General features: G+C 40.8%; 1 protein-coding gene across 1 annotated transcript in view; it reads left to right on the forward strand.

Moving 5' to 3' along the window:
* The window catches only part of KCNH5 (potassium voltage-gated channel subfamily H member 5), a 295802-nt gene that overhangs the window by 41531 nt on the left and 238277 nt on the right, over window positions 1-15994 (forward strand). The window contains exon 4 of the mRNA XM_084792497.1: window positions 5795-5923. Coding sequence (XP_084648623.1) covers window positions 5795-5923 — 129 coding nt within the window. The remainder of the gene's footprint in view (window positions 1-5794; window positions 5924-15994) is intronic.

Genomic DNA, 15994 nt, shown 5'->3' on the forward strand with positions numbered 1-15994 from the left:
AAATTTATTTTATTTTTATTTAATGAAAAATATATTATGTGAATGAATATTTTGCCTGCATGTATGCATGTATGCCATGTGTGTGCTTGGTGCCAGCCAAGGTCAGAAGAAGGCATCAGATCTCCTAGGCCTGGAGTTGCAGATGGCTGTGAGCTGCCATGCGAGTCCTGGAAACTAAGCTCAGAGTCTGTGCAAGAGCAACAGGAGTTCTCAACAGCTGAGCCATGTCTTCAGCCCCATATTTTTATTTTAAACATTTTGGTTTTTCCCTATTTAGTGGGTACAAAGTAGTACTATGACTTAGAAGTACAATATGAATAATTAGATCAAACTAACATTCAACATTTCAAATATTTACTTTTTATGTTAGGAGTATTGGAAATTGCTCTATTGGCAACTTTGGTGTCTGCAGAATACTGCTATTATTAACTGTGTTCCCTATGAAGCGTAATACATCGCACAGCTAGACAGAGAAACCTTTCTCTTGTGTCACACAGGTTTGTGTTCCTAGATTGTTTTGTCCTCATTCCTACCCCAACTCTACAGCTGAGCACCTCTGCCATCTGATATGTGTTTAATCTACTTAGTTCTAGTTAAAATGAGCACATGTTTTATACTGGCTGTCTGTGCCTGCCTAATTTGCTTAGTACTTAACATCATGATCTTTTATTCCTTCCATGTTGTTGCAAATATTATAAACATCCTCTCTCTGTCTCTCTGTCTCTGTCTCTCACATAGTCATGTGTGTATATGTGTGTGAGGTACACAGACATGGAGGCCAGAGGAGGTCATCACGTGTCTTCCTCTCCTATCCTCTGCTGTGTGCCCTTGAGACGAGGTCTCACTCAAGCTTCTTGCTTTTCAGATGGGCTAGCCAATCTGCAAACCCATTCATCCTCCTGTCTCTGCCTCTTCCTTCTCCCCTGTTTCGCCATTGCTGGGGTTATTAACACATACAATCATGCTTGGCTTTTTCTGTGAGTTCTGAAATACAAATTTAGGTCCTTGTGTCCGCTCAGCAAGCATTCCTATCCACTGAGTCATCTCTCTGGTCCAAGAAAGTCTTTTGAAAGCTGAGCAGTATTCACTTTGTATGCATACTTCATTTTAAAATATGAGTTTGTGTGGACATCTAGATCAATTATAAAATTGGTTATTGTGAATGGTAGTGCAGTGAACATGGGAATTCAGATATCCTTTCATTTTGTAGGTTTCAAATCTTTTAGGTAAATACCCAGATATGAGACTCCTACATCATATGGTGGCTCTATTTTAAAAATTTAAAGTTAATCTCTTGGTAGGTTTTCTATAGTGTCTGTAATGTATGTTCATAATTACAATATCACAGGACTGCCTTTTTTTTTGTTGCTACACAAATATCAGTGAGGTAGATATATGGCTATTTGATGCCAGTCTTTACAAATATAACCTGTGTCTAGAGTTTAACTGTCCCCTCTGGAGGAGCGATGGGAAGATCAGGCCATTCACATCTGGTAAATATCTGCTGATGGGTGTGAGTTAGTCTCTTGGATTAGAACTGTACATAGTCAATTGCCAAGTATGTCATCACATAGAGTCTCATGGGACAACCCTATTTGGGGAAAAAAATTAACTAACCAGCCAACCACCACTACTACAGGCACACCCACAACAGTTAAGTCTTCTATTTAACTTGCTGGCCTCATTACACGCTCACATGAGCTTTGTTTCTTTTTGCTGCTTTATCAATTTTTTTCTTCTTGATATGAAGAATCCCTTCACAATCCTTAACCAAGAAGCCATCTCCAAATGACATCTGCGTGCAAAGGAAAAACTATTTTCTCCAGTGTAGTCTCGCTATACATATTAACCACATTTATGGGCATAGCCCATGCTCAGATGGCCTGCACAAAATTTAATGGTACTTTTGTAGACTTTTTTGTCTCATATTGCTTTGTTTTTTGGCATATTTTGTCTTAGTGATCTTTTGCTTGTATATTATTATTTCTGATTTTGTGTTTTTATGTATTTATTTGTTTTAGTGTATTGTGTGTTTCTTGTGCTTTTTAAAAAAATATGGCTTGAGTTTTTTTGTTTGTTTGCCTGTTTGTTTTCTAAAGAGAGGGAGAAAGTAGACATGGAGTCGGGTGGGTACGGAGGTAGGAAGAATCTGGGAGGAGTTGGGAGAGGAGTAACTGAGATCAGAATATATTGTAAGAAGAATTTATTTTCAACAAAAGTGCATATTAAAAGTGTGTGTGTGCATGCATGCATGCACATACACACATGTGCAACGTGCTTTCATGGTAAATGATGGCAGAATCCATACTCATCTCCATTGGTCACTATAGTCTCCTTAAGTGGTGCACGATGTATCCTTCCCTTTCCTTCAGTCTGTCATTCTTCATGGAATATGTGAAATTAAAATTAAAATATTTTTTTTTTAGCACTAGACCCACAAAAGGATAACAGCAGCCATAGAAAGTGCCCCAGAGCAGTGCATTTGGTGATCCAAACATTATTCTTCATGGCTTTAGTTATCAAAACTTTCCGTTTTATCTTGCATTTTAGAATCAAGGGCAAAGAGATGTTTCCGTCTGAAGTCATACTCAGCTGCTGGCTTGTCACACAGAAAACAGTCAGTTCTGAAGGACCAGCCCTTCCTGCTGCAGGGCCTGGAGATACTTTCTGGGCCTTCCCCTCAGGCTTAAATATTTATTTATGATTCATAGGATGCTCAAATGCCCAAGCCCCCTTAATTTTCATATAGATGCTTTTAGTCCTTGGATGGCTTAGATATATGGCCCAAGTTTAGCAAATAATTGAAGATAATTTACTCTGGCATTTAAGCAGAATTAACAAATATTTGCTGCATTTTTAGACATTGTAGCCAAGTCCACAGTATGAGTTTGTCAAAAGTACCTTAATGAGATTCTGTTTTGTTTATTTACCTTAAAACATATGGATAATAACTTGAAATTTATATATATTTTAAAGGATTCTCCTTCCACAATAATTGAGATATTTTTACATTGTGCTCATGGCTTGAAATTATTATGTGACTTGTGTTCAGGTCTGTTTCTGTCTCTTTAGGCGATTGTACATTGATATATAAGCATCCGCATATATGCATCCACATACAGCTGGTATGAGAGCCAATCACATCATCCCCCAGACAGGCTGCCCTGCAGCCCTGTGGATTAAAGTTCCTCCTCCTCTGTGTGCTGTCATTCATCTTTAATTTTGATCTTCCTCAGATAGGAAGGGTAACTACTATCCATACATTGTAGAAAACAAGTATTTCAGTCAGATTTAAATGACTCTTGTAAGTGGTCGTCTCAAACAGCTTTTGTTGTAAAAAAAAATTGTGTTTTGTGACTTTGAAAATAATAGATGGAAAAATCAACATATCTGTAGAAGACTGTGTGGGAAAAGCCCCCAAGATTTCCATCATATAATTAGGTTAGCGTAAGTGCTGTTTTGCAAATGGGGCAGTTGAGGTTTCTGATTTACTCAGTCATGGTTGACACTTCAGGAAACTTTTCTTCTTCCTTCCCAATGCTTATTAAAATGAAGCATTTCCTACTCTGAGGAAAGTTTAGTATTTCTGGAGCAAAGACAAAACCTAACTATGCTCCTGGTGCCCAGTGCCCAGGCTCTGCTCTGAGTGTTGGGCAGCAATGTGCCTCTGCCCATCCTTCTCAGAGTCTCTGTCCATCTGACCCCTGACACCAGGGTATATAAAGGCCATTTCACAGCTACTTGAAAATATTCAGCCTGTTCTGGGGAAGTCTGGCCATGAGCTGGAAAAATTCTACCTTGATATTTGGAAGCAGCTTTTCAGACAGCCCCGTCTCTGCCAGAATTTAGAAAGTGGCCTGTTTCAATAGGAAGGCATGGATGTGACACCAGCTCTTCCTGTCCAGATTTCTAGCAGGCCTTGGAAAGAGGAAAAGATTTTTCAATGCTCTTTTCTCTTTGTTTATGACCCCTCTGCCTCTAGCTCACCGTGTTGGAACAGCCACAGGCGATGAACACAGCAGTGTCTGGCGGTGGCTATTTGTAAAACTGCACATCGCTCACAGTTCCCAGACACACTGTATAAAACAAGGAGAAGGAACCAGGGAGGAAGGCTGGCTGGGAGATGATGGGATTGGTCCCAAGTCCATTTCTCATTCTGCAACCGTCTCAGGAAGGGCCGTGTCCTTCTATGGACCTGCCGGAGCCACAAAGGACTCAGTGGCCAGAGCTGTACATTGCCTTATAAATCTCTCTGCAGGGCTCTGGCTTCTTGAGCCTGCTGTGTGACTCACGCCATCTGGTTCAAATGACAAGTTAGCTCCCATATGACTTAGATAGATTCCCAAGTTTATAAGATAATTTAAGAGCACTGCTCTTACTGTGTGACGTTTAAACAGAAATGGCAATACATTAGGTGATGCAGTTTTGGGTCCAGGTTTGAAGGAGCTTGTTGTTTGCTTTTCATTGGTAATCACTAACTGCACATCTACTCTACAAATCCTGAACCTGACAAACCCCTTCTGTCCCTAAGAATGAATATTTTGATGGGCTTTGTTGCATGTTGCTTGATAAAAATATGATTGGAAAATATATCTGTCATCTATCTATCTATCTATCTATCTATCTATCTATCATCTATCTATTATCTATCTATTTTTTATTGTGATAGAATGTTTTCTTCAGTGTGTTGCCAATTTGTGGATAATTGTTCTCTTGAGGTTATTTTTCATGCCTTCATCTATTCCTTTTTTGGAATTTGTCAGTTCCTGGGTCTGTTCAGATCCCGAGTGTTAAAACTCTGAAACCCTCATCTTTCTGGAGAGCACAGAAAGATGCTGTCCTTTGAAGAATGATGTGGCAGAGTTGAGTCTCAAGGGGCAGGAGGCAGTGGCTCTGTGTCAAGCTGTGGATATGTGTGCTATTCTTTCCCTTTTGACGCTGCCCAAAAGGTTTCAGGTAGCACTCTGTATACAGTAGGTATCAAGTATTGTTGTTGTCTTTGACAGGGGACACAGTCAAAGCCATCGAGGTGTCACATAAGTCCATCTGAGTGAAGAGGAGAGAGCCGTGGGATAGAAGCTGTATTTTAGACACCTGTCTAGGAGCTGGGCTTGTCAGGGCAGTAGGTGTTGCTGTTGCAGCTAATTGGAGACACTTGTCAAAGTGACAAGACCAGAGAGGCACGTAGGTGAGCTTGTCGGAATGATGTCTGGGAGAGCCGCAGAGGCCTCAGGACTGAGACCTGAAGGTGATGCTGGTATTGTTTAGTAGCAAGAGAGCTTTTGTGTGCACAGGTTGGGAAGACCCTATGCTGTCCTTTAGAATGTTCATATTTGGGACTAAAAATACACTCATTAAATCTGGACAACTGATATAGAGTTAATCAGTTTTGTTGTTGTTCTGTATTGAGAACTGAGTCCAAGACCTTATACGTACAAGACAAGAATTTCATCACTGAACTACATTGCCAGCCCTTGTAAAAAATTAATTTTAATTAATTTTTGAGACAAGGTCTTAATAAGTTGCCCAGCCCGGCCTTGAGCTCATTTTATAGTCCAGGCAACCCTTGAATTTGTGGTCATTGTGCCTCAGCCTCCTGAGTAGCCTGAGATTATAGGCCTGTGCCAACAGCATTTTATTTAGTCAAGTAACAAAATTATTGTTCTGGTGCTGAAGCAGCTGAAGCAAGGGAGGGTCGTGGCCGGGGGGAGGGGAGCAGGGTCAGGAAAGTTAGTCCTTGCCGTGGTGGCCCTCACACTCCGCTGTCCTCTCCCCCTCTCTGTTTCCACTGCAGGAACCCCTGTTTGGTTTTACATGCAAATTGCACCAATAAGAAACGAACATGAGAAGGTGGTCTTGTTCCTGTGTACATTCAAGGATATTACGCTGTTCAAGCAGCCGATAGAGGATGACTCAACGAAAGGTAATTTCCAAAAAAAAAAGGGGTCTCTGTACCTAAGAAGCTGGTGAACTTTTATCTGCCACATCTCTCATGACCCCTTGTTTGCTCTACATTTGTCCTAATGAAATGTAGGGAGGAATTCTATAGAGCTCAGTCACTTTCAAATTAAAAAAAAAATTTTTTTTTTCCGAGATAGTTTCACTGTGTAGCCTTGGCTGTCCTGGACTCACCTAGTAGACCAGGCTAAGCTGGCTTTGAACTCACAGAGATCCACCTGCCTCTGTCTCTCGAGTGCTGGGATTACAGGTATGCGCCACCACTCCCGGCATGAGCTCGGTCACTTTCGGAGCAGCCTTTCAGCACCCTGTAGTACCCAGTGAGCCTTAGAATGAAAGGATCACTCATAGCCAGGACTGATTTCTCTGAGGCCCTACCAGACAGCTGTTAATAAGAGTTTCGTTCACTGATTGAGTCTTACCGGCTGATTACATTCGGTTTACTTATCAGCCTCTATTTGTTCAGTTGTGTGTTCTCTTGAGCGGAAGCTGTATAATTTTGTCATAAAGAGAGTGACTGGTACAACACGATCCTCCCAAGTGGGGCGTTATTGACTGCAGCATCCAGAGATGCGGCCACGGAATCCTAAAGTGCTCTTAACTCTTTCCCATGTAATTTATTCCCAATTTATTTTCTCCGTTTGGGTTTAAATTAGAAGCTGGTGTCATATAAATGAAGCCTTTAAAACTCATTTAGAAATAGGTTTTTATCAAATGTTATTTTAAAGAACCTCTTAGGGGACCGGAAGGAAATGCCTGCCTTTATGCATTTGGCAAGAATCCCCTTCCCTTCCTTCTGAAAAAGCAGCTCAGAGCTTTAAGCTTTCTAACTGCAACTATAATTGCAGAAAAATCACGTTAATTTATCCCTTGCAGGTGAGTCTAAATACATAATAGTGTAGCTATTCATATTTCTGTTAGTATCAAATTAAAAGGAGAATTTTTATACCATGCCAACTGTTGAAAATATGACTGAACAAGTTAGTTTATACATGCCCCTGAAATTCTAGACACTATGAAATCATTTTCTGGAAGATTAAGTAAAATATCTAATTAAGGGACCAGCTATGTCTCTCTCCCCTCTTCTCTTCCCCGCCCCTTCCCCTTCTTGTATGGCCCAGGAAGGCCCGCAGCCCAGTATTCTGCTGCTCAGTCATCCAAATGCTGGAATTACAGACATGTACCACCACAGCCAAGTAATACTACTTTTAAAATACACTAAAGCATTCTTCTAATCATCTTTGCACCCAGTGTTGAGTTATTTATTTGAAACTTTATGGTGCTTCAGACAAAGGCTAGGAAGGATATTTTTCTCAGTTGTATATAGAACATTCACCCTGAATACTATATTCTGAGACATATTTTTTTTTTACAAATTTAAATAAATAGATACCTTCGAAAATGTCTCAGACTATAATGAAATTAAGTTAAAACTCAATAACTGAAAGATGGTTTCAAAAATAATCCCCAACAAATTGGAAGTTAAACAACACATTTCTAAACAAACCACAAGACAAAAATCTTATGTTAAATGTATTTTTTTCTTTAAAAAATTTAATTTATTATAATTTATTCAGATTGTATCCTGATTGTTAGCCCCTCGCTTGTATCTTCCCATTCCTACCCTCCTGCTTTCTTCTACCCTACTCCCGTCCCCTTAGACCTCTGACAGAAGGGGACCTCCATTCCAACAATATGACCACAGCCTATCAGATCTTATCTTAATACCTGCATCCACTTCCTCTGTGTGCCCATGCTGGGCCTCCCCACCAAGGGGAAATGATGTGATCAAATCTGGGGTACCAGAGTTCATGTCAGAGGCAGTCCTCACTCCCCTCACAACCGTGGAGGATCAGCTGTCTATTGGCTAGATCTGAACAGGGAGTCTAGTTTTGCTGCATGCATTGTCCTTGGTTGGCGCAACCATCTGTGCAGCCCCCCGCCCCCGGGTCCAAATCTGCTTGCTGTGATGGTCTTTTTGTGGGGCTCCTGAACTCTTTGGGTCCTTTCATCTCCCCATTCTTCCACACCACTCTCAGAGCTTGGCCCAAAGCTTTTTCAAATTGATGAAAGTGAATAAAAGTGGTGCTTAGAGGAAAATATGTAATATTAGACGCATATGTCAGAAAGAAAATGACTAAAAAAAAACCCCAGGAATCTAGTTTCTATCTTAGGAAGCTGGATGAAGAAGAGAATGTTAAGGCAATGCAAGCTGAAGAAGTTGTAAACCACCTGAGAGAAATCATTGTAAAACAGGGTAACTTTAGGAGGGAACCCACCAAAACCCAAGGCTAACTATTATAACGAAAATATTGTTATAGTTAATAAATCTCTAGCTCTGGTTAACCAAGAAAAAAAGAGGGAAGACACAAATTACCAATACAGAAAATGGAAGGTCTACATCTGCTTCTCCTGTGACTACAGAAGCCTGGACAGTGATCACCCTGTGGTCGCCATTGCTAAGAAATAGACCAATTTCTTGAAACTTGCTTGGGGAGGGGAGAAACACAAAACCTTAACTGCTCCATCACCATTAAATTTCTGAGAAAATGCACTATATGCATTTTACACATGCATGTAATGAAATATGATCATAGCCACCTCATTCCCCTCTTCTAAGTTCCCCCTGCGCTCCCCCAAAATGTCCCTCTCCATGTTTATCCCTAAGTGGGCCATCCTAATCAGCGTCCCAAGCCATCAGGTCTCAAGGAGCATGTTGGAAGAGGCAAAAAGAACATAAGAGCTGGAGGGTGGGGAGGGGTCTGTGAACTGCTCTCTTCTGGACATGACATGGTTGTTTACACAGGGAGCCACAGCAGCTGTGATTGCCTGCACAAGACCCGCACATTCTCTAGGTCTCTTCAAGGATGCAGGAGCAAGAGAAGTCTCTCACCCTTTGTGTTGAGGCCAGTACCACTCTGATACTAAACCCAGAAAAGACATTACAGAAAAAAAAAAAAGAAAGAAAGAAAATAAGAGATGTGGTTTTTTTTTTTACTCTTAACATAAAATACTTCAAATAACTCAATTCATAAGGTATAAGAAGAATTATGCATGGTAACCAAATGGACTCGTTCTTCAGATAGGTGGTTAAGAAAAAGCACATGATTCCATCAGTCGACATAGAGAAAGCATTTGAAAACCTCAATATTCACTCACAAAAAGCATTTGAAACATTCAACATTCATGACTGAAAATCCCCAGACAAGTAGGAACAGGAGCATGGTCTTACTATTTTCATAAGGAATATCTGTGAAAACCTTGTGGCTAACAGTGAACTATGTTTTTGGGCAAGGTATTTAAAAAATAAAAGATAAAATAATTGATATGTGATTGATGACCTAAAACAGTCTTCCAGTGAATTTTGATGACTTCATACATGATTGACAGTTAGCTTGAATGAAGAGCTGTTATATCATTTTTACCTCCAAATATACATGTATTTATATTAGAGGATTTTAAAACATGGCTTTATGTAATTTATGGCACAGCTGAAGCTGGCTGATGAAAAGGCAATGCTTCTTTATCATTTGGACCAGCCGAGCCTTGATGGCCATTAGTAACTTTGTATTTATGGGAACTGGAAGCTGACAATATTTTGCCAAGAATTGGGGGAGAACGTGTAAATATGTGAAGAGCTGACTTTTACTTCTAAAAGGAATGCTTCTCAATTCTTCTGTTCTCTGTCTACTTTTATAAATTATTTTTGAATAACTCCAGACAAGTCAGACCACTCATTGAACAATGAGTCCAATAAGTATGCAAATCAAACTCTGTGAACAACATTGGTATAAAATATCTTTTTCTAGTGCCAGAAATTCTAGAAGATGGGCTGATTTTTTAATTTTATTTTTTGTTTGTGACTCCTGTATGCCTTCCCTGTACATAACAGATTATTGAAAAAGCATTGTGTGGTGCAGCTATGAATGCTGCATATGAACTACTTTCTATTATTCATGTGAACTGTACATTTAACATGAAAAATTCAAAAGACATGAAATATTTATACCATTAAGGCATCATCCTACTCTATCTTTTAAGCCAGTAATACAGGAATAGGAGAACATTTTTGGAATCTTGGTGAAATAGTGTATATTGCTATTTTAGAGACAAAGAAGAAATGATACTTTTGGGTAAATAGAACATGCAATTCTACTATAACTACCATAATACTAAATTATTTGAGTTTAGAATATTGACTAAAAAATAGTGATGTTACCCTTGATCCAGCCTTTGACCTCGGGTACTTAATGCAAACCTTTTCACGAACCTTATAGGAATATGTCAAATTTGTTGGTCCGCGCTCATACTGATCTCCTATTTATATGGTCATCCTCCCCACCCCCAAGAAACTCAGACATATGGTTGAAAGACTTGAAGGAATGGACTCTGAGCTTTGTTCCGGAAGCAGATCAGACGGTGACTGTGGCAGTTAAGGCTGAAGTTATTGAGTGCAGCTCTGCTCACAACACACCATATGCTCAGCAAAGTTTCATGCTGAATTATTTTGTTTTTGTTCTTAAACTGAGTTGTAATGCCTGGTGTCAACAATGCCTTTCAATTATGCCATAAGGGATGGCAGCAGAAAGTACTGCACGGAGGGACATCAACTCTGATGGAGGGACATCAACTCTGATGGAGGGACATCAACTCTGATGGAAGGACATCAACTCTGATGGTTGGTCACTACCTGTCAGGCACTCTATGCTCGTCCTCGCTCATTTCACTATTTTCGAAATTAATCTCATCATCTCCAATTTACTGCGGAAGAGCCTAACACTCAGGCTGATGTCAAGCCTTGTGTTCTCCAGACTGCCCATTGCTGTCTCCTCTTCTGCAGGGGGGAATTCACTGGCAGGCAGGGGCATCTTAATCCCCTGTTCCTAAGCATCGGGCTGGCTCATGAGGATGCTGTATGTCTGACGGAGTGGTGCTTTTGGGACCAACCAAACGTCCTGATGCTGACTCCGCAGAGTCAAGGAGTCCCTTTATGCTTTATTCCTGTATGATGTTGGAAGCACTGTTCAGATAATCAATCGACAGTATCTGATACCTCATCTATCATAACACACAAATTGAATCCAGGAAGCCCATGCTGTTGATTATCCTATGGGCCCTACAGATCATTATCCAAATCTCTGCCCATTGATACTGTACAGGATTTTCAAACAGACTTTCAAACTGCTAGGATAATTACAGCGTGAAGCACCCTCTGCCAAGTAGTCATGACACCTTTTTGGCAATAATGAGACAAAAAGTCTTCCAGAATAAAAATAACATCAAAAAAGTAACCTGCTTGCAAAAACCAATGATTTTTCTTTAGAGAGGAGACGGCGGAAGAAATAGGAGTAATTATGCCAGGCAGTCTCGTTGGCTGAGAGCAAAATTGTTTACCTAAGCTTTTTCCTTATAGATTGGAATCTTGTGTTGCAGTCCAATAGATTGATTTAGCTGCCTCTGCGACTTCCTTTCATTTTTAAGATTAGGCAGTCCATGACAAAGAGGTTAATTGCAACCCAATAGAGCTAAACTAATGTTTTATTAAGAAGAAGTTGGCAGCCTGGGCTTTTAGAAGAACAAATGTTCTCCTAACGCCATGAACAACTTACAGTGCAAGCATTCTGCTCGTCATACGCAACTGTCTGTTCATATTACCCCATATCGACCATGTCTAAGTAACATCAGCGAAGTGCTGAGCAATCAGGCGGCCAGCTAGATTTCTGTAGAGGTGAGCTGGGTGATGCGACCGCGAGAGGAGCGAGAACTGCTGAGGAGTCTTTTTTCCCCCTGACCTAGACAATGTGGCTTTGTGACTTTTTCCAAGTTTGGACTGTAACCTGGAGGTTGGGCTAAGATCAAATAAACTCCCCTAGCTAACAATGGAAGCAATCCCAGAGCAGAAAATGATGGGCGTTAGAAAACTCAACACGGCATGGCTTACGGTAGTGAGAAATCTGCGAACTTCTTGAGCATGTGTCAGTGGTGGCACATGCATCATCAAGGAGAAACAAGCGCCTTGTTCTTAGAGATAATTGGGGAGCAGGCAAGAGTGAGGCACCATGGGGAGCAAGCAAGAGGCATCCTTGTGGGTTGGTGAGAAGATAAGAAGGGAAACCTCAGGTTACTGTGTTTGGTGTGGCTTTTGTCTGTTTCAAGTGAAATATGTGGGTGGGTGGGAGCAAGGAGGCATAGACGTCTTTAGAAAAATGCTAACTTTAGAGCAGTAGAGCCAAGGACAGCAAGAGGGCTCTGGCCAGTGTCCCCAGAGAGCAGTGGGTCTAGCGTCTACTGATTTACATATGAAAAGAACACACTTGGACTTGGCTCTTCTTCTCCGCCTTCTGGGGCATGTTGATAGCAAAATTCTACATGATGACTCTGACAACTGCCCTTGACTTTGGCTTCTCTAGGACACAGGAATCCTTTGCCAGTCTCTGGTTGTTAGTCTCTGTGCTTCCCTCTGCCAGAGCTGACCCTGCCTTTCCTTCTCAGCTACTGGCTTCTCAGGGTTTTCCTAAAGACTCACTCCAGAGTTCTTCCTTAATGTCGTGACTCCTGCTGACACCTACTGAGTGCCTAGCCTAGCTCCTTTGTTACATTTGCATTTTAATTGTATATAAGGCAAGGGATATACTCCTCTCTGTTGAACTTTTTCACTCCATGCCTCATTTATTCAGCCAAAGTGTAGTTAGTGCCCTCTACATGTTATACTGATCAGATTATATATAACTATACACAGACACATTTATTTATTTATTTATTTATTTATTTTTGATGCAAGAGGTAAGCTTTATTAAATAGGGTCTTAGTATGCATTGACTATTTGAGTCCTTCCAAATATTCTTTTAAATTTTACAGTTGCAAAAAGATGTACAGAGACCAAAGTCCACAGTTCTATTGTTAGGAAGAATCATTTTCACCATTGCTACTTCCCACACAGACACATTTAAACAAGTGTTTAATGGGTATTGAAATCAGGGGCCGCTGCTCCTTCGTTGTGACGTGCAGCACTACCGCTATGTGACACCAGCTTTCACACTAGTGCTTCTCTTTCCTCACACATCTCACTCGCTGCATGGTTGGAGGAGATGAGGGACTGCCAACGAGCTGAAGGTTTGTGCTCTTCTGTGGCTTAGTGGGTGTATCCCTTCCACATTTCCCCATTGTGCTGAGAATATTTTTTTTCTAGGCCAACTTTATTGTACACACAGAACGGAAGTGGCTTCCTCATTTGACCCCGCTGAGATATACAAAGCTCTAGCATCACCTTTCTTAGAAATGGGAGCCTTCAGTAAGAAAAAAAAAAAAAAAGATGAGCTGGGTGGTTTCTAGAAATAGCCTATGTGACTGTGATATCCTGCTGACGTAAGATGAAGAATTATCAGATGTAATTTATCATGTCGGTGATTGATGACTGAAACAGTTACACTCATCTAAGGGCACTCGTATCATTTACACCCAACCTAATAAACTGATCAGGACCCACAATGATAAGACATAAATGGGCTTTAGTCTCAAAGAAAATCGAATTAGTAAGTTGTTTTTTGTTAACTTACCTACAGCCTTTAATACCACCATGAAGACATGAACTTTAGTTTACCCAAAGTAAGCCATGACTGCACTGATGTTCTTACTGTCACATGATGTGTGTACTATGGTGTGTGGAGAAGGGCACATCCCTCCTATAGGGGATTCAAAGAAGCTTCCAGATATAAGCACTCCTTCAATTGAGTCTGAACTAGCATTAGTCAACCAGATGAGGTGGGGAGAGAATTCTAGACAAGCAGAATGAGTGAAATATAGAGAATTATGGGGCACTGTAGTATGCAGAAAGAACTCTCCAGAGATTTAGTTATAGTTTGCATTTGCTCTTCAATTAATTTTCTGTTGGTTTAGTGAGGTTGGAAAACAGTAAGAGGAGATTACGGGATATATGTACTGTAAATCCGTGTGGTCAGAGCTAAATGGCCTCTCTTCCAAGGACACACAGCATTATCCTGGAAGGCTCCAAGTTATGTGAAAGATTGAAATGGGAGAGTGCGATCTGGTTTGCACTTTAGAAAAGATCTCCCCAGCATCTGGCTATGATCTTAGGGGGTTGTCACTCAATTGCAGTGATACGTCGTTTGACATGTAAGAATGGAAGACATTCCTCTAGAGATATATTTATTCATAAATTATAGAATGCTTAGGAGTGTGAGCGCGTGCTTGTGTGTGTGTGTGTGTGTGTGTGTGTGTGTGTGTGTGTGTGTGTGTGTGTGCACATGCTCGCGCATGCCTGCACATGTAGCATGACAGTGGGTGTCAAGCTACTGGTTTGGATGATTAGAATAGCACCAGATACTCTATCAAGATCAGGATTATGTGGTGGATATAGGGTTGGCAACATGGAGAGAAAGTAATAATGAGATGGTTTTGGACATGTGGGGAACCAGATGTCTGCAGAATATCTTGAAGAGTATGGCCAATGGCAGAGAGGGGTGCGAGTCCAGCATCCTGACGAAAAGCCGAGGTTGGTGACACAGAATTCAAATTGATTCTGTATGTGGATGATGCTCAATTTCTGGAGAGCTGATGGTGTCTTTGTTGCCTCGTCGTGAAACCCAAACATTATACAGAACCTCAGGTTTCAGCTAATGCTGCCCCAAACCTGATTTTTAATGTTAGTCACAGAGATAAAGTCCATTAAGAAAGAAAAGGACTTCCCATCAGTGGATGTCAGCTCTCTTCTTACCCAATCAGTGAACACAGAGAAGGAACCAACTCGATGGCAGCACCTCTAAGCCTGAAGGATTGGTCTGAAGGCTCGTAGCAAAGTCTAGTGCCACTACACTCTGTGAGTTGATGGCCATCAGTCTCCTACAGGCCCAGGGTTTTTTTTTTTCAGTGTTTAGTGAATCATCTGAAATATCATCGCGCCACTGTGCTCATCCCTTTTGGCCAGCTGCAGTTTTCATTTTTAAGGAGTTGTTTGGAGACTATCCTGTCAGTGGGTAATAACGTAGACACGATCAAGTACGTTTAAAGAAAGCTTTAATAGAGCTGAGCTTTTGATCTAGCTGGAGAAAGGATAGTTAAGACAGGGCTAGAATATGGCTGGTTTTGCTCTGTTTGTTCACTTATCGTTGGTATTTCTTTGAAATTAATGATTTTAATAATGGCAATTTGGGTCCCCAGAAGAAATTTTCTTCCCATTAAATTCACATTCCTTTTCTCCCAAAAGCCACTTCTCTTTCAGAAAATATGATAAGGGTTTTTAGATATTCCAAGCACAGTGTCTTAGATATCACTGAAACTGCTAATGAGAGAAACAACGTTACAAGGAAGGTGGCGCCATAAAACTCGAGAGTGGCCGGAACTGAGCTTTCCTGGCTGTATATCTCTCTATAAAACACACAGTAGAACTATTTTCATTAAGGTGGTAGTAGCTGCTCTAACAAACCATAATAATGTAGTAATGTTATGTATTTTTTTTATTAATAAGGAACAAAATTGATTTGACAGAGGAGAAGCACATTAATTGTTCATGTAATAATCCAAAGCAATGGCCCTGGCCTCACCCTTCGACACAGCAATAGGATCCGGTGGCTTTGCCTTCCCCTCAGGCCTTACCATTTGCATCTAGCTGGTAGAAGGAGGAGGAAGTGCGATACCAACTGACTTTCGAAATACGGATACAGATGTGGTACCCTGTTTTTGCTTACATTCCATTAGTGAGAACTAAGGACTTGGAACACACAGATGCATGGGATGCTGAGAAAGGAGTTGCTGGCGAGGCATTTGTTTCCCCTTAACAAACAAAGCAGGCAGGACCACAGAATGTTTTTTTTAACCTATTATCCACCTTGACCACAGGGCCTGCACAATAGACGTGAAAAAGGCACACATGTTACAAAATGCCGCAAATATTAGAAATTGCGTCATATTAGTCACACTTCAAATATATGAGTGAGTCTACATAGGAATAAAACAGACACTTCTCAGTTTTTTCTGGGTAGCCTGTGGTTGTTGCGATCCTTTGACTGACTGAGAGAAT

Source organism: Acomys minous, assembly GCF_964271855.1.
Source record: "Acomys minous genome assembly, chromosome: 8".
Taxonomy (NCBI): Eukaryota; Metazoa; Chordata; class Mammalia; order Rodentia; family Muridae; genus Acomys; species Acomys minous.